Below are 22191 nucleotides of genomic sequence, written 5' to 3' on the forward strand. Positions count from 1 at the left end.
GAGTATTAGAGTATTAGGTAAACAAAAGTCGTTCATTCAGTATAATTCAAATCATAGGACCAGAAAGCAACTTTGGTCCATCACCTGCAAAAACTGACTGTGCTTTTAATTATGCATTTAGATTTGTATATAAATGTAAAAATAAATAAATAAATAAAATACAAGACAACATTATATGATTTAAGCATCGTTTATTGAACTTTACAAGAAGATAATACAAATATCATGGCACTAAAGCCAGTTTGTAAATAAAAAACGTTAGGATTCAGATTCCTCAGACATAGACAATCACATAAACCACAATGAAAGTTGCCCATTCAGACCTATAAAAGAAGATCAATGATACTCGAACATCCCTGAATCACTGAGTATTTCAGTTCTGGATAATCTACAATCATAGTTTATCTACAAATAATTCTCCAGCTTTTCAAAGCACCTCTAAATCAGAGATGAAGCTTTAGGTCATTGGAAGGTTGTGAGAAAGACAGAAAATCAATAAGCATAATTGTAGAGTTCAGTTTTAAAATCTGAATGAGATTTGATCGTAAAGCCTTGCTGAAGATTAGAGAAATGAACAAACTGAGGGACCGATTAGGCTTACCTTTAACATTCACCAATTTATTTTTCTGACATTTATATCAGACTGTCCCTAGTTTAAACTGAAAAGGATTTGTTATTTCTTGCTGATGAACATACAGTTGAAGTCAAAAGTTTACATACACCTTGCAGAATCTGCAAAATGTTAATTTTACCAAAATAAAAGGTATCACACAAAACAAATGTTATTTTTTATTTAGTACTGACCTGAATAAGATATTTCACAATAAAAGATGTTTACATATAGTCCACGAGAGAAAATAATAGTTGAATTGATAAAATGACCCCGTTCAGAAGTTTAGATGCACTTAGTTGTTCATGAGTCCCTTATTTGCCCTGATCAGTTAAAACTGCCTGCTGTTTTTCAAAAAAAGCATTGTATATTTAAACCCTTTCAAACAAGGACTATGATTTTGAAACACATCTTTTCACACCGAGGACAACTGAGGGACTCATATGCAACTATTACAGAAGGTTCAAACACTCACTGATGCTTTAGAAGGGAAAGCGATGCATTAAGAGTCAGTAGGGTGAAAACTTTTGAACAGAATGAAGACGTGTACATTTTTCTTATTTTGTCTAAACAAAATAATTTTTTCCCTATTTAGTATTGCCCTTCAGAAGCTACAGAAGAAGTTAAATAAAATAAGTTAAATCCACCCCGATCTTTAAATTCCAAAAGTTTTTACCCCCCAGCTCTTAATACATCATGTTTTCTTCTGAACCTTCTGTAATAGTTGCATATGAGTCCCTCAGTTGTCCTTAGTGTGAAAAGATGGATCTTAAAATCATACAGTCATTGTTGAAAAGGGTTCAAATACACAAACATGCTGAAAAAACAAAGAATTTGTGGGACCTAAAGAATTTTTCTGAAGAACAGTGGGCAGTTTAACTGTTCAGGACAAACAAGGAACTCATGAACAACTATCACTGAATGAACAAACAAACAAAAAAAAAAAAAGCTGTGGATCATTTAGGTGACAAAAAAGTATTAACAATCAAGTGCATGTAAACATTAGGGTTGTTTTTATAATTTCAACAATTTTTTTGGTGGACTATATGTAAACATTTTATGTGAAATATTTTATTCAGGTCAATACTTTTATATAAAAAAAAAAAAAAATTATGATCCATCTTATTTTTGTAAAACAATTAACATTTTGCAAATTCTGCAAGGTGTATGTAAACTTTTGACAAAATCATGCTCAACGCTTACCCTGAGAAAACTGAGAAAAAAGAAAATCCCTACAATAGTCTAAATTTGGCAGAAAAACAGATGAAGCCTTACAAGCTAAAATCAGTGGGATCTATGATCTGTCATCTTGTGAGGCTGAAACTGTGGCAGTAGGCATAAAGCTGAGGTGGATGTGAGCTGGACGCATTGGTTACTCACCTACAACACCATTGCCCTACTTTTGGTCATCTCTGCACCCTTCTTAAGTACTCAAAGCACAGTTGGAGCGCCTCATCTCGCCAACTGGAAGTGCTTCAAAAAGACTAAATGCCAGAGAACAAGCCAAGGCAAATGTCAGCCATTCTTCCCTCTAATTGTTTGAAAAAACACTTGGAAATTCATTTCCAGCTCATCTTGAAAGCATTCTATGATAAAACAAACCTCAAAGGCACTAAAACCATTTATCATGAGAATCTGGGGTTAAAAGAATCAGTATATAAATATGAATAACCCAGTAAGTAGAAAAGCTTTTAATTCCAAATACCAAACCATGAGCATTTTGGGAAGCTGAAAAAGATGATTCTACTGCTCCCGGCTGTTAAGAAAACAAAATTCCCCCTCAATAGGCACTGATCCAACCACATAGCATTGTATTGTCAGTGTAAACTGATGTTGGCCTTCTCTAAGCAGCTGTGCTAGAATTATGGGGAAGTGTATAATCGAGGTGCAGGCGTGGTTGGGGGCAAATGGCTTTACCTTAGTGGGGAGCACGTCCGAGGCATTGTGGGGCGCTAATTCTCTTCCCCCGTCATGCTCAACTTGGCGTCCTGAGGCCCGGGAGCCATTATAGCTGTAGTTAGCGAAAAGGGAAAATGTGGCTGGAACAGCAGTAATAATAACAAGAAACATGCACTATTTATAATAATACAAAACAGATCAAATCATTTACTGTGTAGAATAATTGGTGTGGAGCTCCGGTGTGCTGCAAAAAGCGACACCGCCACCATTTTTCCATTTGAATTCTAACATACATCAAATTGAGAACATTAACACTACAGTGGATGTTTGCCTGTGAGGTTTAAATAAAGAGTTTAAGTCGAATGTAGAGTGGTGAAATTATGGGTTACGTGTGCCAAGTGAGATTTGTGTGTGTACCCCACCATATTTCTTTGGAATGAAAGACTGAAGACTGCCTGAGGGGCATTCTAGGAAAAGAGGACATACATAACATGATTAAACAAACCATTTTCTGGACCATACCTTCCAATTTCAATCATTATGCACTGAATGCTATCTAAAGGGAAGCTACCCAACTCTCAAATCATCTTTGAAAATCCATTCAAGATGCTATGAAATTTTGGGTAGATTCCGTATATACATAGACTTTAACCTGGATGAATTATTCACACACTTTCAGTTTATAATGTCATAACATGAATGTTTAATTGAATTGCCTAAAATGCTCATGAACTGGGACAACACATTTTTTTCCTTAAGAACAAAAAAATACAATTGTATGAAGCACTGTTTTTTTTTTTTTTTTTTCCACTTTTAGAACCAATTGCCTTAACTAACAGGTTTGACACTCCCCATCCCCAAACATGTAAGTGTTTCCACCCCAAAGCCCCTGAAATCAATTCACATGACTCTAAGGATAAAGAGACTATGATAAATGTAAATGTGAACAAAAGAAATGGTCAGAGAAACATAATAATAATTGCATGGGGCTACTTTCAAAAGAAACAAAAAGAACGTAAAAATCTCATTCTTTTAAGGTCATTTGAGGGGTTTCCACCCGTCAATACTCCCACGCATTTTGTCCATGTAAGAGAGGGAAGCGAAGCCAGAGATGGCAGTCGTTTGCGCTTTAAATCCTGCAAAACATGCATAATCGCTACTGGCAGGCTATAGAACCAGTTCTGTTTGCTATTTAGCAACAACGACATCTCGAACCCATTCAGAGTCAATAAAGGTATCCGAATGGAAAACATTTAGAACAACGAATATGCTTCTCGAGTGACAAGTCTTTTGCAATCTATTCTTACCCTCTCTTTTCCGACAGATGATTTTAATGAACTGGGCAGGTGTAACCATCTGCACTAGTGAGGCAGTGGTTGGAGCATTTAAGTACAGGCTTGTGGATTTGTTTGGTATTGATTCACTTTAATATGCCCAAACGCCCTCCCTCACTCAAATAGGAATATACGAAATAGGTCTGATGTGTATGTGGTGCTCATGTTTAAGCTAGGGGATCAGCCGAACTGTTAACATTGTGTTCGCATTCTCTCACACACACAAAATTCACACAGGTCCTCTGTACATTCTAGCTAAACTACGCCGTCTTCCTAGTCACTGCGAATTTAACATCGGTCCAAGCCAAATGCAATACACCGATGATGATTTGGATTAAGATGCTCGCTCCTTTTAACCACGAATTTAATAAAACTGTACCTGATCTGAAGTACTTAGCTTTACAAAAGTCTGTACACACACAAAAAATGGTTATTTTCACAAGGCACAGTCATTTGACTTCGAAAAACGTCTGACCCAACATACTGGCCAAACAGCGTTTTATCTATAAAAGTGACAGCTGATGTAATTGAGACATTTGGGAAAAAATTAACAAAAAAAAAAAAAACAGTTAAACTGAGAGGAGCTCAGAATCAACTTTCATGGCCTTGTAAACGTCTACATTCTGTACATAATGAGATATTTAACAATATGAGGGGGAAAGATAACTGAAACTACAATATCCAATATGTTTGATGTTGCAGTAATAATTAGTTTTATTTTTTTCCCTTTCCTCCGGTTTCTTTTGTCATGTAGGACCAAAACTGACACACGCACACATTTCCACAAACACGCGTGCACACTTGTGAGGTGGGGGCTATCGATATGGGGACTCAGATGTGTGTTGCTGAGGGTAATCGGGACGGCGTAGGAGGGGCTCCTTGTGTGTTGAAGTTGGCTCATACACTCTTGGTGAAACAGTGGTGCCTGGGGCGGCCATCTGTTGCGCATCCATTGGGCCTGGAGGCATCATGGGCATCGGAAGGGGTGGTGGCGGTGGATAGCTGTATTGGTACTGCTGATATTGCTGGTACTGCTGGTATTGTTGGTACTGTTGGTACTGCTGGTACTGTTGGTAGTACTCGGCATAGCACCTGGTATGGAGAAAGTAGAATTTAGATGCGTTTTGTTGACAAAATAAATATTGTAGTATTATTAATCAATCTTTTTAAATTATATCTATTTTTAATGTGTGTGTATTATATATATATATATATATTAATTATAATTATATTATATATATATATATATATATATATATATATATATATATATATATATATATTTTTTTTTTTTTTTTTTTTTTCCTATTATGTTTACATTCATAGCTTTTTTTAATACATACACACATATATATTATTTAATAATATACAATTATACAATTAATTATTTATTGTTATATATATATATAATTTTTTTAAACATCTATATATTCATAAACCTAAAAAGAAATATACATATAAACTAATAAATTAAAAAAAAACATTACATTTGTTACATAATATTTAAGTAGAATTTCTTGTATTGTATATATTGGTTTCTATTCTATGTAGCTTTTTCAAATAAATATCTTTAAATATTTTATATCCATCTTACTAAAGATATTTAATATGCCTTTACCTTGCAATTGGGTCTCCATTTTTTACTGCAGGCAGTTCTGGACCACCAGGTGGTGTTGGGAGTAGGGCCCGCCGTTTGGGTCTCGTCTGGGAGAACGTCTGGGGAACTGGATCAGGCAGTAATGGAGCAGCACGCCGTATCGGACTTCGATCTCGGTCAGATTTGGTCACTGCCTGCTGTTCGGCCAGCACTTGTTGTCCCTGCTCAAAGAACCGGGCCCGAGCGGCTTCGAAGATGGCTTGTGGGTCAGCCTCTGTGCCTCCCATGGTCCCATAAGCTGGACTGGCACCATACATAGAGGAATTTGCTCCATAAGCAGGGTTAACGACGGCGGCGCCTGGCGGCGCCTCTACTTCTGTGGGGTAGCCGTCTGTGGCTGGGCTTGCCATTGTGTTCAGCACCTGGTCTGCGACAGAGCTGTAGACCTGACTCGCCAGGGCACCGTAGACTGCTGCGCTGACAGGTTTGCCATCAACCCTGGAAGTGGTCAAGTCTTTCAGAGCTGCAAACGTGGGGTCAGTGCTCGCAGTGTTGTAGAATGAGTTGTGGACACTCTGCTGCACCTGAAGGGGAAGTCCGGCAGCAGCGGCGGCAGCCGCAGCCAAGACAGCGGCCTGGCTCTGATGGTGCTCCATTGAAGGCCTGTTGATCGGACACTCTCCCGCAAAGTGGCCGTGTGCACCGCAGCTGGCGCACGGGACTTTGTTTGTGGTCTGCTGTACCTTTGAGAGCTCCACTGCAAGCGGACGGCCCATAAACGAGGTCCCGTGAAGACCTTCAATGGCTTGTTCTGCATCCTCTTTGCGCTCCATGTGCACAAAGGCGTAGCCTGTTAACGAGGAGGGCTTTGCTGCAAGAGAACACATCATAATGTTATATAACACTGCATAAGAAATATGACTCTAAACCACAAAACCCGTCAAGAAAGCTGAATAAATAAGCTTTCCATTAATGTATGGTTTGTTAGGATAGGGCAATATTTGGCCGAGACACAATGATTTAAAAATCTGGAAAAAAAATAAATAAAATAATCACATTTCTGAGAAAAATTTAAAGTTGTCCAAATGAAGTTCTTAGCAATGCATACTACTAATTAAAAATTAAGATATATTTATTGAAGAAAATTTACAAATATCTTCATGGAACATGATCTATCCTAATGATTTTTAGCATAATTGAAAAATCAATAATTTTGACCCATACAATGTATTGTTTGCTATTTGCTATTACTTATGATTGGTTTTGTAAACCGGGGTCACAAATGTGCACTTATACAAAGCAGGTGCACTGTACACATACTTACTCTTTACTTTATCACAATCGAGAACTTTGCCGTAAGCCGAGAAGAGATCATACAGGTCTTCAACTGTACAGGAAGCGCACAGGTTACCCACAAATACTTTGGTGGAATTGAGGGGCCTCCCTTTGGATTCCTCAACTACAAGGCTCCGACCACGGTACTCTCGACCATTCAGATCACGGATGGCACTGTCAGCAGCCCCTTCTCCCTGCAGATGGACAAAGGCAAACTGCCTCAGTACAGTTATGTGCACCACTTCTCCATAAGGGGCAAAAAGCGCTATTAGGTCATCTTGTGTGGTTTCCAAATCCAGATTTCCAACAAAGAGCTTCACTGCGTTGCTGTCGTCCATTGCACCCCAGAATACCTAGAAATAGGGAACAAGCCTTATTTCTTTCTTTTTGGCGGCAAGACCTAATTCGTTCTAAAACTAAACTGGTCTGAAATTCAAGGCGGGCTTGAATTTCGCGCCTCTTTTTCAGTTGCGTTGAACATAATGGGGCTGTTCAAACAGAACAGCCACGTAGCTGCTTTTCCATTGTTTGTCTTTCTGTTTTTAATGCAAACATGCGTATTTAACCGTTGTTCTCGTGTATGACACGGAATTTTCAAAACGCGGCGGTTATATTTACGTTAAACGCTTTCTGTGTGAACGGCCCATAAATATAAGGTTCGTTCGTCGCGCCATTTGTAGTTTAAATGGGGTGATAGACAAAAGCAAAACGTAAAAATGAAAACGTTTCCGACCATTACAGTTATTAAACAACCCCGCTGCTAGATGCGGGGACGCGCTGATAATCTGCGCCGCGCCGTCGTTTCTAGAAAGCGCTGAGCTCACCGAGTTTAGCTAATGACAACTGGCGCTTATTTCCACACGTACTGTTAGCCAGCTGACTTTAAACATCTTCCTCGAAACTTTCGCACCTGTCAACCCCATAAGACGCACTGCTTGTATTCATTTAAGCCTCGAAGGTACTAAAATCATATAATTAGCGCACGCGTAGTTTGCTAGCCACGCGCTAGCTTGTTAGCAGCCGTAAACAAGGAAATACAAAAAATAATCGCTGGTCTCACTCACTGTTAAAACAATTCTGAGAACGGGTAAAACAAACACGACCAAATGGTAATGAACTGATTCGAAGCACTAAAATATCAAACACGACAAAAGTGTTTTGTCTACCCTCTTACCTAACGCGGTGGAGAGACTTCATATCCGTTTCCCGACTGTTTGACGGTGCTCTTCTCGTCTAGTCCGTGTGAGGACAAACGCTAGATGGAAGGATCCGGACTTTGTCATTAATATAAAGTATAACGTTAACTTACTTCATTGGGAAAGTTCGCATTTTCATGGAGAAGAATGTTGTTTTTTAAATGTTTTTGAAATACTTCACGGGATACAGACAGAGAGACATAAGTAATTTAAAAGCTAAATTTCAGGTCTGAGCCGGAAAGTCATTAAAACAAATATTTCAAAAATATATATTGTGACATTTGCTAGAATATATATGAACATGATGAGAAATCACACACACAAAAGTACGTTTTTGGAAAAAAATAAAATAAAAAATATACACTACCAGTCAAAAGTTTTTGAACAGTAAGATTTTTAATGTTTTATAAAGTCTGCATTTATTTGAGGAAAAACTAACATTTAGAAATATTTTTACTATTTAAAATAACTTGCTTTCTATTTGAATATATTTTAAAATGTAATTTATTCCTGTGATTTCAAAGCTTAATTTTTAGCATCATTACTCCAGTCACATGATCCTTCAGATATCATTCTAATATTCTGCTTTTGAGCAGATTTGCTGCTTAAAAAAACATTTATTATATTATGTTGAAAACAGCTGAATAGAAAGTTCAGAAGAATAGCATTTATCTAAAATAGAAATTTTTTCTAACATGTATGTTCCCCCCAAAATAAATAAATAAAAATATAATAAGATAAATGCTGATTTTTGGATCAAACAATCCTGAAAATGTACTCAGTTATTTTATATACTGATAATAATGCTAATAAAATGTTTCTTGAACAGCAAATCAGCATATTAGAATGATTTCTGAAGGATCACGTGTCACTGAAGACGGGAGTACTGATGCTGAAAATTTAGCTTTGATCACAAGAATAAATTACGTTTTAAAATATATTCAAATAGAAAGCAGTTATTTTAAATAGTAAAAATATTTCATATTTTACTGTTTTTGCTGTACTTTGGATGAAATAAATGCAGGCATATACATATATATATATATATACATATATATGTATATTCTTTTTTCCCCTCAATATTTATAATCAATCATTATAATCTAGTATATTGTTAAATGTCACAACAACGCATGCGCGTAACCAGGTATGAAACAACTTGTCACGTATGAGAGCTCTCGCCTGGAAAACACACGTGTGGGAAGTCGAAACATGGACAGTGTGAATCAGTTTCACGCAGACTTCTGTAGGCATCTTTTCAAGCGTGAGGAAGGGGAAATAACAAGCAACATTCCCCCTAATTATACATTCCCGGACTTTCCAGATTTCCAAAAGTAATTCAGAGCATTTCATGGATCTGACACTTTGGGAAAAGTCACGAAGTAGCCTAGTGTAGTTTGTTCTTTTTGAATAACAGCGACTGATAAACAGAGGTAAGCGACTTTTCTTCTCTATGGCGTTTACATAAAGTTATGGTTATAATATATTTAGTTATGACTATGTTTTAATGCCATGTGGCATTTACCGGAGAGTAAAACATTAACCTTCTTATAAGTGAGATTGAGGAAGTTTGCGCGCAGTCACAAGGCGTGAGTGTGGATATTTTTTCATAATGTGTTTCATAATGACTTGACAAATGATACGTTACTTCTCAAATGACAAAAGGCACATGATAACTGTTATTAACTGTTAATTTTATTGACGACTAATTTTATTATAATTGCTGAATTATCAGTGAATTACTATTCGTGAATGATATTATTCTGTCTATTCTGTCATACTGTATAGTTTACAAATCTCGGATATGACTGCGCCTCATTTTTAAATAAAAGCAGTATACTGTACTGTGTCAATTTTAAAATAAAAAGCTATATGTCCACTGTAATTCCATTGAGCGCTGTAATACTGTTACAGCTCCTGAAAATATCTTGCTGAGGCAACAATTAAAAAACCGCAGCCTGCATTACAGAACAGAGATAATAGCAGCTCCTTTTCAGTGCATACTTAAAGGCTTCCATCTCACCAGTCTGGGCTTGCTCTGCTCATGCCAAGACTTCAGTAAATAAGGCTGCAGTTATGTCAGAGCTCAGATGGACAGGACTGCAGTTTAAACCCTGTAGTTTTCACACCCTTATTTATCTATTTAACCCCTTATTCGCCATTGGAATGCTCAGCTACAAGGTGATGAAGAAAAAAGCAGTTTTATATTAAATATTAAAGGAGAAGTCCACTTCCAGAACAAAGATTTACAGATAATGTACTCACCTCCTTGTCATCCAAGATGTTCATGTCTTTCTTTCTTCAGTTTAAAGAAATTGTTTTTTTGAAGAAAACATTTCAGCATTTTTCTCCATATAATGGACTGATATGGTGCCCTGAGTTTGAACTTCCAAAATGCAGTTTAAATGCGGCTTCAAACGATCCCAATGCGGTTGTAAACGATCCCAGCCGAGGAATAAGGGTCTTATCTAACAAAACGATCGGTTATTTTCATTAAAATAATACATTTATATACTTTTTAATATCAAACGCTCATCTTGTCTTACTCTGCCTGAACTGTTTTTTTCTGGTTCATGACAGTTAGGGTATTCGAAAAACTCTCATGTTCTCCCTCAACTTCAAAATCGCCCTATATCGCTGTTTTACCTTTTTTGTTAAGGGTGTTTGATCTTCTTTGCATGTTTACTTTGCAAAGACTGGGTTGGTACTTCTGCAGTGGTGTAGATGATTTTGAAATGATTTTTGAAGTTGAGGGAGAAAATACGATTTGAGTTTTTCGACATGCCCTAACTGTCTTGAACCAGAATACACAGAGTGCAGGCAGAGCAGGACAAGACGAGCGATTGAGATTAAAAAGTATTTAAATTGTATTTTTAAAATGAAAATAAACGATCGTTTCGCTAGATAAGACCCTTCTTCCTCGGCTGGGATTGTTTGAAGCCGCATTTAAACTGCATTTTGAAAGTTCAAACTCGGGGCACCATAGCAGTCCATTATATGGAGAAAAATCCTGAAATGTTTCCAATAATTTCTTTACGACTGAAGAAAGAAAGACATGATCATCTTGGATGACAAGGGGGTGAGTTCATTATCTGTAAATTATTGTTCTGGAAGTGGACTTCTTCTTTAGGGTAACACTTTAGAATAAGGAGCACATGAAGAGTTCAGATGTGCCATCTGAAATTTTCATCTAAAATAAGCATTTTTAATCGGGCTTCAATGTTTAGTTTAAGTAATTTTACTCTAATGGCAATGTATAGGTCATTTTCTATGCAATTAAAGTGAAATAACTGAACATAAATATATGAGCTTGATAAAAATGCCCATTTTAGAAGAAAATTTCAGATGGCACTTAAGAGGTTTTGCATCTTAACTCTTCACATAGTTTTTCTTGAACAACTCATTATTTGCTACTTATTAATAGTTAGTAAATTAGTTGTTAAATTTAGGTATGGGGTGGATTACCAGATCTAAAATATGATCATGCATATTATGGCATTAATATGTGCTTTATAAGTACTGATAAACAGCTAATATGCTAGTAATATGCATGCTAATAAGCAACTAAATAATAGGGAGTACTGGTCATTAAAATAAAGTGTTACCAATATTAATATTTGAAATACCTTTATGCACGAAATCAAAAGTAGTGCAGTATAACCAATTCAAGAATCCATTTTGTTGACGTGACAAAATATATTCATTTAAAATATCCCACATTTTGATTTTGAAAAGGCACATTTGATTCAAGTCAAATAGAGTATCCTTTAAAAAGAAAGGAAAATACTACTGAGTTGTGTAAACTTGTGTATTCAATGTGCAAGTATTTTGTGTGTACACCACTAATTATATATTTTTAAAGTTTTTTCCTTTTTATCATTTTCATTTATTATTGACCCATAAGCAGGCTTAATAAATAATATGATAAATTATTATAAAAAACATGTTTCGGGATTAAATCTGTATTCATTAATTCTGATTCATAGGGAGCTAATCATAAATTCAGAGGGATTATTTCAAGGAACCAAATGGTCGCTTGAGAGAAAAATTTGAATATAGCACTTTATTAATATAGTTTTTACATTAAAAGAGTTAGTTCATCCAAAAATGAAAATTCTGTCATTAATTCCTCACTTTTTGATGAAATCCGAAAGCTTTTTGTCCCTGCATAGACAGCAAGGGTCCTACCATGTTCAAGGTCCAGAAAAGTACCAAGAATGTTGAAAAATAGTCCATGTAACATCAGTGGCTTTCATCAAAAATACCTTAATTTGTGTTCTGAAGATGAACGAAGGTCTTATGGGTTCAGAACAACATGAGGGTGAAGAATTAATGACAGTATTTTCATTTGTTGATTCGACTTAAAATAATGTTACCCAGCTGCCTAAAATTTGAAGTTCAGTCAACTCAAAAAAGTTTGGTCAACGTGAAATGTTAAGTTGTACTAAGTGACAACTTAGATATTTATGTTCATTCAACTTCAAATTTTAAGGCAGCTGGGTAACAAGCCAAGCTTTTAAGTTTAACAAACCAAATTGTTTGTTTAGTCAACTCAAATATCTACATTTTCACTTAGCACAGCTTAACATTTCAAGTTGACTAAATTTGAGTGGACTGAACTTTTAAGACTGCAAATTTTAAGTCTGCAGGGTAACAAATTATTTTAAGTTGATTCAACAAATTGTGTGTATCCCTTTAAGTACATGTTGTTTATGTTCCAAGTTACATCATCATTTTTGAAAAAATACTTCTCAGTTGAATCTAGTTTGGAGCATGAAGTTTTGGGAAAAGTATCTGGCCTTTCCTAAATTTTAACCGTGGAGGCGTGCGTGTCCGTGGGTAGGAATGCTCACTGGAACATATAACCCTCTGTTGCCATAGCAGCCATTGGCTTTTGCCAAAAAGTATTCCATGCTGGCCCACACAGAGTCAACCTGCTACCCAACCTCACTCAACTAGTGAAAAAGTTACTTTAGAGTCAGCGTCAGAGCTTTCAGAGACTAGAGTGTTCATTACATAAGATGCATCAGTGGACTTTTTAAATAATGCATTCACATTCGTATTTGAGTATCATTATTATTATTATTTTTAATGGAATAGGTCAAATTCCTGTCATGATAAAACACCTTTATTAGATACTTCTGGAAAATGCAATCTCAGTTCCCCTTGATGTTCCGTAAAGCTTAGTATAAATGATGCTTGTTGTGTAAACTTTAAGAACAATGCAAGTGTTTTTTGAATGGTCTGTGTGAATGCAGAACAAAAACAGTGGGGATGTGCTATTACTCAGACTGTGACACATGGTTCTCACATGGCCAGTAGAAAGACAGTCAGTGAGGGAGTTTCCCTTAACCATTGAAGAGCAACGGTCGGAAGGAATAAGTAGGCACATGATTGTGTTGAAAATAGCATTTCTAGGAAAACAGTGACAAAACATTAGAGAAAAACAGAGATGTGCACATAAATGGTTTACTGCAAAACATCTCAGTCATTGACTTGAATACATCTTACTGAAGTGCTTAAAACTTCCTTTTTTTCGTCAAGTGTCAACACGACATCCACAAAGAAGAGAAACAGATTAATTGCCAAAGGAGTTGAAATCTTGCTGTCGTTCTGAAGATGGAGGGTGACCCTGTGTACGACTATCCTGAAGCTCAGCCCGTAGGGGACAGACGGGCATGTCCTCAAAGAGGATCCCTGAGGAGCATCAGTGTACTGGACCGGCTCTTGTTGACACACCCTGTGTGGCTTCAGCTCTCCATTAACTCGGCTACAGCTCTACACATCCTGCGGCGCGAGCCCCCCGGGGTGAGCAGCACATCGGTACCACCATCTGGTTTGAAATTATACAGTTACAGCCAACTTTAACAGCAAACTTTTGTTACTCTGCAGACCTTCCTGGTGCGTAAGTCCAGTACATCACAGAAAAAAATGCTGTGCGTTCGGCTGGCAGACGACAGCATGCCGTCCTTTCTCAAACAGGTTGTCATTCGAGAAGAAGACTCAGGTGAGTTTGAAAGGTGCAGTTTTATGTAGGAATATATTAAGCTTGAAGTTTAAAGCAATACATCTTGAAGCAAAAACATTTAATATGTAAAAAAATGCATGTATTATATAACCTATTATCTAACTAAACCATTTAATTTTATCAACAGCGTTCTCTTTGGAAAGCTCAGCTATCAGTTTTCCAGACCTGTGCAGACTCATTGCCTTCTACTGTGTTAGTCGGTATGGATTGGTATTTACTATTTTGTATCTACAACAACAGCATGGCACTCCCCAAATTTGACATTTCTATTCCATGATGTGCACATATCTGTAGGGATGTTCTTCCTTTCACTCTGGAGCTGCCTGAAGCTATTGCCAAGGCTTCTTCACACAAACAGCTGGAGTCTATCTCTCATATGGGTGTGGGTAGGTACAAGATTCATAGTATGTTGAAATGAATTGCAGGCTTGAAAGAAGCTGTTCTGTAATGCATGGTAGATCACTGCATTTTGTATAGCCTACTTTCTCTTTGTATTGTACAAAACAGGCTAAATCTGTTTTATATGAAAGAAAGTAATACTCCAGTCTTCAGTGTCATATGATCTTTCAGAGATTTGTAATCTTTCATCATTCTAATATGCTGATTTTAGTGCAGAAACATTTCTAATTATTATCAGTGTTGAAAAGAAGCATATGAGTTATGTGCAGTGGTGTTCTGAAAATGAGGAGGCATCGATATTCTGTTTATTAAAGCCAAGTATGAATCTGATCACGTTAGTGTTTTTAAGTATTTTACATTTATTCCAAAATAGTCACTATTTTATTTGTGAACTTATGTTCAGATATTGGTCACAGACACCGAGATTTTCTTTAAATCACCAAGCTGATTACTCACTAAAAAGTCCCACAGGCCTTCATTTTTAAAATCTTATTTCGATGTAACAAAGTAGTTATATTTTGAGTTGTTTACTTACTTTTTGAAATTAGTCTTCCTTTTAAAGGGATAGTTCACCCAAAAATGAAAATTAGCCCATTATTTACTCACCCTCCAGGCATTTTAGGTGTATATGACTTTCTTCTTTCAGATGAATCCAATCAGAATTATATAAAAAATTATCCTGGAATTTCCAAGCTTTAGAATGGCATAGGCGGGTGTTTCTCTTCATCAGTCCAAAACAAGTCTAATAAAGTGCATCCATCCATAATAAAAAGTGCCTCACACCTCTCCAGGGGGTGAGGCCTCCTGTAGTAAATTGATGCATTTTTATAAGAAAAATATCAATATAGAAAACGTAATAGTCACTAGCGTTGCGCATGTGCCGTTTAGAAGTAACAAATGCAAACATGCCCTGAAGAGACCAAAACAACGGTCACGAATTAAACAAGGATTTGTAAAGGAAAATGTCAGAAGATTTCAATATAAACCAAGAGGAGACTGGTTTTCCTTTGCTAAAATAAATAAAACTTTGCTTCCTTTGCTCCTGTAAACAAATGTTGGTTTGTACGAGACCCACTGGCGCATGTGCAACGCCAACATCCTACGTCATCCACCCGGAAAGGCTTCCAGGTACGACTAGTCAACGCAAGCTAGATTAAAGTGATTCTTAAGTTTGAAATATGGATATTTTTCTTACAAAAACGTATCGATTCGCTACAGGAGGCCTTTATTCATCCCACGGAGCCATGTGAGGCACTTTTTATTATGGATGGATGCACTTTATTGGACTTGTTTCAGACTGTTGAAGAGAAACCCGCCTATGCCATTCTAAAACTTGGAAGTGAGAGGATAATTTTTTATATAACCCCAATTGGACTCGGCTGAAAGAAGTCAGTCATATACACCTAAGACACTAGGATTTATTGCGGGAACCAATCACAGCCGATCATAATCAGTAATATCCAATCATATTGCGATGGAGGCATTTCCTTCTCTCACTTGACTTTTCCCCATTCATTCTTAACTCATCGCACACTTTAGGGGGTCTGTTAAAACTCAATGGGCTCAGGGGAGGTGAGAGAGACGCAGACTCTCATTGTGGACAATGTTTCTTTAGAAAAACAAGCAATTTATAATGTTATATTTTGTAATATTTGTGTTGTTTTATTTTGGTACCACAAATTTTCTTCTCATGCAATATTTTGGGGAGGCATTGCCTCCCTTGCCTCCTCAGAGGAATGCCCCTGATATATATATGAGATATTGTTATTTTAGAATTTGTAAATGTCAGCTAATACATATCATAAAATATGTTTATCATGATCTCAATGCCCTTCTGTATTCCTTAGAGTTCTGGAGTTCCCACTTAAATGTTCGGGGTCCTCGCAATGAACCTCCTGCCACTGAAAAACTCTTGCCCCCATCTCCAAACCCACAAGACTGCTTAACACCCATCAACCCAAACCCCACCCCATTCCAGGAGCTTTGTCCAATCCAAACACGGAGCCCCTGTGAGCTAGATTACGGGGGAGGCAAAGGTTTATGTTTTGTCAACCCTCTCTTCCTACAAGACTACCCAGGACGCAACGCCATGCGAAGGCGTCATCATTTTAAAACCAGCTTCAAGGTTCGCGTCTCCACTGAAAATTCCAGCCCCTTGTCGCCCCCTGTCATCCCACCACCTCCACCGCCATTGCTGGCTAAAGCCAAATGCAAAGCCAGATTGAAAGCAAAGCAGGTGACCCCACCTGCTGCAGTTCAGGCCGGTGAGGAAGCTATCAAGAATACTGTGGAGGAAGCCACGGACTACATGCAACCTTGTGTAGCATCACAGAAGAAAGCCATGGTCACCTCTACGCTTTCTCCCACTGCTGAAGAAGATGACTATCAGATGCCTAAAGCTCTTCAGAAGGTACTAAACCTTTTCAGAGCTGATTTGATGGGACATTTTAGCCAGGGTTGCCAGGTTTTCGCATTCCACGGGGGTAAAATACATTGTTTTTGGTGGAATTCCCATTGTAAAATTTATATCAGCCGCTTTAACCCAGGGATATGAAAACCAACCTGCTGCAACAGTGTTTTAAGTAGCCCAATTCTGTGGGAAAAACTGCAGACTTGGCAACACTGATTTTAGTTTAATTTCTGAGTTTTTAATGACTTTCTTTACGTTTTTAGGCCCAGCCGAAAATCCTGGAGCGGAAAAGACAGGAAGACGACGAGGAAGAGGAGGAAGGGCTTGTGCTGGAACAACGACATGCTCCGTCTCTCAGCGAGCTGGACAGCAGCAGTTCACTCAGCAGCCTCGACGAGGTGGAGGAGAGTCCAGAGCGTCCTCCCCTCGTACGAGGCACTAGCAACCCCGTCATGCCACCTCCAAGGAAGTCAATGTCTGCTCTGCGCAAAATGAGCGCTGCGTTCATATCCTTCTTTGCTCCAGAGAAGAGAGTGGCACGAATGGTGGAGGACTTGTCTCGTGATCGTCGCATGGCATTTGGCGCTCTGGTTCAGGACTTCCTGAGGAAGCAGAGAGAGGCGCTGAAGCCCCATTGCTTGACCTCTGCTGTACAGCTACTGCAAGATTTGCGTCTCTTCATCAATCAAGCCAAAGCTTTTCTTCTGGAGTGTGGAGAGCTTGAACCTCCAATAGAAACTCTTTTGACTGAGAATGAGAAAGGTATTTAAATCTGTGTGATTTTATTTATTAAAGTTGTCTGTAAATGTTGAAATACCACTAAATTGTCCTGTGTGCAGACCAAGCGCTGGAAAAGGCCATGTTCCGCTGTGTGCTGAAGCCTCTGAAGCCTCAGATTGATGCAGCTCTTCGAACTCTGCACAAACAAGATGGATCCTTCCAGAGAATGATGGACAGCTTGCAAAGAGCCAAAGGCGCCTCACCACAGAAGCTGTTTGGGGTTCAGGTGGGCGTTCCTGACGCCCAGGGCATTGAGAAAATTAAACACAAGCTGACTCTAATGCAGCGGGCGTACTCGCCCATTGACAAAGTGCTGCTGCTATTGCAGATCTGCAAACTCATTTACAAAGCCATGAAAAATAAATCAGGTAAGGAGTTTTGGAATAACATTGGTTAATTTGGTAACATCATAAATGTTTTTAATGTCACTTTTGATCAATTTAATGCATCTTTGTTGAATAAGAGTATTAATAAAATCTTACTGACCCTAAACTTCTAGTCAAAAGTTTACATATACCTTGCAGAATCTACAAAATGTTATTTTTACCCAAATTTTACAAAATGCATGTTATTTTTTATTTAGTACTGACCTGAGTAAGGTATTTGACATAAAAGATGTTTACATATAGTCCACAAGAGAAAATAATAGTTGAATTTATAAAAATTACCCTGTTTAAAAGTTTACATACACTTGATTTTTATTAGTTGTTTAGTGGTAGTTGTTCATGAGTCCCTTATTTGTCCTGAACAGTTAAACTGCCTGCTGTTCTTCAGAAAAGTCCTTCAGGTCCAACAAATTCTTTGATTTTTCAGCATTTTGTTTATTTGAACCCTTTTCAACATCAAAGATTCATCTCCATGAATCTTTTCAAACTGAGGACAACTGAGAGACTCATATGCAGCTATTACAGAAGGTTAAAACGCTCACTGATACTTCAGAAGAATACACAATGCATTAGGGTGGGGGTGAAAACTTTTTTGAAGATCAGGGTAGATTTAACTTATTTTGTCTTCTGGGAAACATGTAAGTATCTTCTGTAGCTTCTGAAGGGCAGTACTAAATGAGAAAAATATAATATTTAGGCATATTTAGACTATTATTTTTTTCTTGTGGACTATATTTAAAAATTTTATGCAAAATATTTTAATCAGGTCAATAGTAAATAAAAAAACAACATGTATTAAAGTAAAATAATTAACATTTTGCAGATTCTGCAAGGTGTATGTAAACACATTGTACATGCTCGCATATTTTTACATTAAGAATGCCTCAGCCATTATCTAACGTTTATCTACATTCTTAAAAACAGGGCAGGAATTTGGTGCAGATGACTTCCTGCCTGCTCTCTCCTATGTGATGGTGCTGTGCAATATGCCAGAGATCTCTCTGGAGGTGGAGTACATGATGGAGCTTTTGGAAAGCTCTTGGCTTACAGGAGAAGGTACGGATGAAAACAGCTCTGCAAACACTGTACTGCTGAATTTTGAGCTCCACAGCTAATCAATACATGAATACATACATATTCATGTAAACTTTCATATTTTTTACATTTCATACACTTTGAGTGTGTTACCCTCTTACCCAAACTCAAGTTCTCATTCTGTAAAGCCAGTAATAATTGTTATTATTATTGTAAATTCTTTTGAAGGGGGTTACTATCTGACAAGTGTCTATGCCAGTCTGAGTCTGATTCAGAGTCAGCCAGAGGATGTCCCACCAAACGGCCTGACAAACCAGGCCAGAGAGTCTCTGAAAGAATGGAGCCGGCGTCGGAGCAACGAAACCACAGGTCAAAAAGACAACAAACTGCATCAGGTCAGATACACAGATTGAGCAAAGCACAACAATTCCATCTGAATTGCGTAAGAATAGTCAAAAATTAAAAGCTCTGTGTGTTGTTTCTATGCTACAGAAGTTTATAAAGGTGCTGTTTCAAGATGGCGACAGCAGCCTGGTAAAAACTCTCATGTGGAAGACTGCGCTCAACGGTGAGGCTATGGCTCAGCTCTGTGCTGTGAAGTTTGGAGTGGACCAGCCGGAGAATTACAGTCTGTACTGGAGGAAAGACGGCGTGTTAACGCCTCTCCCACCTGACGCCCAGATTCAAGACCTGCAGAGCTTGGGTGTAAGTGGTGTTCCTCTTATTTACCAAGCGTCCAGTCAGGAAGAAAAATCCCAGAAGCTGAACAGAGGGAGTGCGGTGGATCTAACAGAGGCGGCTTCATAATACGGGACTTTTTGCATGGAACCTTTCCTTTACACAGTGGCTATGTTCACTGTCTGTTTTTGGGATTGACAACTGCATTTACTTACAGGTGTGAGTCTTAAAATGTGATCGAAGCAGACGGAAAGTGTTGCGAACATTTGGTCTAGTGACCAAAGTAATATCAAAGATGGTGACGTCTATGAAACTTAAAGTCTTATCACTTTCAGACACAAAAAGAGTACAATCGCGCCACAAGTTTTTCAGTCAAATCTTCATTAAAGGGACAGTTGACCCAAAAATGAAAATTCTGTCATCAATTACTCACCCTCATGTTGTTCCAAACCCGTAAGACACTTAAGATATTTTTGATGGAATGCAAAAGCTTTCTGCATAGACAGAAAAGCAAATAAAATGTTCCCAGACCCAAAAACGTAAGGACAACAGTAAAACAGTCCATGTGACATCAGTGGTTCAACAACATTTTTACAAAGCAACAAATACTCTTTGTGCACAACGAAAAAAATAATAACTACATTTAACTATTCTTCCTCCAAATCACATATTTTGCCATTATCAAGAGTACCACATTGTTTACATGCAGAGGTATTCTCGATAATGGAGGATAAAGTTGAATAAAGTTGTTCTTTTTGTTTTCTTTGCACACAAAAAGTATTCTCATAGCTTCATAAAATTACAGTTGAACCACTGATGTCACATGGACTGTTTTAACTATGTCCATACTTTTCTGGGCCTTAAATGTGTCTTCATTCTGTTCAAAAGTTTTTACCCCCTGGCTCTTAATGCACTGTGTTTCCTTCTGGAGCATCAGTGAGTGTTTGAACCTTCAGTAATAGTTGCATATGAGTCCCTCAGTTGTCCTCAGTGTGAAAAGATGGATCTCAAAATCATACAGTCATTATTGGAAAGGCTTAAAATACACAAAAATGCTGAAAACCGAAGAATCTGTGGGACCTGAAGGACTTTTCTGAAGAACAGCAGGCAGTTTAACTGTTCAGGACAAACAAGGGACTCATGAACAATTATCACAAAAAAAAAAAAAAAAAAAAAAAAAACCACCTGTGGATCATTGATGTAGCAACACAGTATTAAGAATCAAGTGTATGTAAGCTTTTGAACAGGGTCATTTTTATAAAATTCAAATATTTTCTCGTGGACTATAAGTAAACGTCTTTTATGTACTCTCGATAATGGGGGAAGATGATATTTGGAGGAGAAGAATTGTTAAATGAAGTCGTTATTTTTGTTTTCTTTGCACACAAAACGTATTCTCATAGCTTTATAAAATTTCAGTTAAACCACTGATGTCACATGGACTATTTTAATGAGGTTCTTACGGCCTTTCTGGGCTTTGAACGTGTCAGTTGTATTGCTGTCTAAGCTCTCGGATTTCATCAAAAATATCTTAATTTGTGTTCCAAAGATGAGCAAAGATCTTACGGGTTTGCAACGACATGAGGGTTTGTAATTATGCACAAAATGTTCATTTTTGGGTGAACTATCCCTATAAATGACAGCAGTTTTTATATCTGGGCAAGGAGCGAAACATTTGAGTCGCATGCAGAATGTGAAAACAGTGGAGAAAAACAGGGTCTAGAAATTTCAGATGAGACATCATTTCTCCATCAATGTAAGTTACCAAAACCACACGCTGCTTTTGTGCAGCAGAGCGGCTGTTTATCGAACTGTATGACAACTAGTTGTCTAGTCCTGTTCCGTTCAAACAGTGCATTATCCGAGAATGTGGTTGCGAGTTCTGTAAATTTACACATGTACAGAATGCAGTTGTCACATCTTGTAAATAACCGTACTGTGTGTGTGTGTGAACGTAACTGTATTAAAGACTCAAATTCAGGACTGACAACTGTATTCTGCTGCTGTGTGAATGTGGCATGTTCTTAATACCAAAAACGTTCTTTAGTTACTTTTTTAAGGAACTGTTCACTGAAAAGTTCTTTGGGGAACCAAAAATTCTTTTACGGTTATGGCATTGATGCAAAATCCCCCTTATGGAACCTTTTTTTTTAATTTTGTAAGATCTACCTGTTTAGTGTCCATTGCTGGTAGTTACTGATTGGTGTTGTGTGATATTTCATTGGGCTAATTTATTAAGCATTTGCTTGTTATATCATGTTTAAACTTCTTATTGGTTGGTTATTAATGACTGGATTCATTACTCCAACTCTCAGTTCTCAGTTTTCTTTTTTAAATTTGAGTATGTATGAATAATTAACCTATTATGGAAATATCTCATTTATGAGATGGTCAGTATTGAGATATTGGATTTTGTCTTATTGTTCATCTTGTATCATGATATTTATATGAAATGTGTTGCACAAATGTTTTGGTATTTTGAAAGTAAAAGACAATAAAATACC

General features: G+C 37.4%; 2 protein-coding genes across 2 annotated transcripts; one reads left to right on the plus strand and one right to left on the minus strand.

Annotated features, from left to right (window-relative positions):
• Window positions 1-1085: 1085 nt before the first annotated feature.
• On the minus strand, window positions 1086-8022 carry rbm14a (RNA binding motif protein 14a). The gene is made up of 4 exons (XM_051093239.1): window positions 7950-8022; window positions 6765-7128; window positions 5462-6311; window positions 1086-4935 (listed from the first exon to the last, which is right to left on the minus strand). The coding sequence occupies exons 2-4, from the start codon at window positions 7111-7113 to the stop codon at window positions 4659-4661; spliced, it is 1476 nt and encodes a 491-aa protein (XP_050949196.1). The 5' UTR covers window positions 7114-7128; window positions 7950-8022; the 3' UTR covers window positions 1086-4658.
• A 1116-nt stretch (window positions 8023-9138) lies between these two features.
• On the plus strand, window positions 9139-22190 carry rin1a (Ras and Rab interactor 1a). The gene is made up of 11 exons (XM_051093343.1): window positions 9139-9404; window positions 13516-13779; window positions 13864-13978; window positions 14127-14199; window positions 14294-14385; window positions 16246-16808; window positions 17072-17570; window positions 17648-17956; window positions 18899-19030; window positions 19238-19404; window positions 19502-22190. Exons 2-11 carry the CDS (start codon window positions 13591-13593, stop codon window positions 19814-19816), a joined length of 2454 nt encoding a protein of 817 aa, XP_050949300.1. The 5' UTR covers window positions 9139-9404; window positions 13516-13590; the 3' UTR covers window positions 19817-22190.
• Window position 22191: the final 1 nt, after the last annotated feature.

This window comes from Labeo rohita, chromosome 21, assembly GCF_022985175.1.
Source record: "Labeo rohita strain BAU-BD-2019 chromosome 21, IGBB_LRoh.1.0, whole genome shotgun sequence".
In the NCBI taxonomy this organism is placed as follows: Eukaryota; Metazoa; Chordata; class Actinopteri; order Cypriniformes; family Cyprinidae; genus Labeo; species Labeo rohita.

What these genes read in the sequence shown, in the direction of transcription:
- rbm14a (XM_051093239.1), bottom strand. Translation starts at nt 7,113, where the DNA reads ATGGACGACAGCAACGCAGTGAAGCTCTTTGTTGGAAATCTGGATTTG. An exon ending in CGATTGTGATAAAGTAAAGA is followed by an intron (nt 6,312 to 6,764) that starts GTAAGTATGTGT and finishes GTTCTCTTGCAG; the next exon opens with CAAAGCCCTCCTCGTTAACA. An exon ending in AATGGAGACCCAATTGCAAG is followed by an intron (nt 4,936 to 5,461) that starts GTAAAGGCATAT and finishes TCTCCATACCAG; the next exon opens with GTGCTATGCCGAGTACTACC.
- rin1a (XM_051093343.1), top strand. Translation starts at nt 13,591, where the DNA reads ATGGAGGGTGACCCTGTGTACGACTATCCTGAAGCTCAGCCCGTAGGG. An exon ending in CATTCGAGAAGAAGACTCAG is followed by an intron (nt 13,979 to 14,126) that starts GTGAGTTTGAAA and finishes TTTTATCAACAG; the next exon opens with CGTTCTCTTTGGAAAGCTCA. An exon ending in TATCTCTCATATGGGTGTGG is followed by an intron (nt 14,386 to 16,245) that starts GTAGGTACAAGA and finishes TGTATTCCTTAG; the next exon opens with AGTTCTGGAGTTCCCACTTA.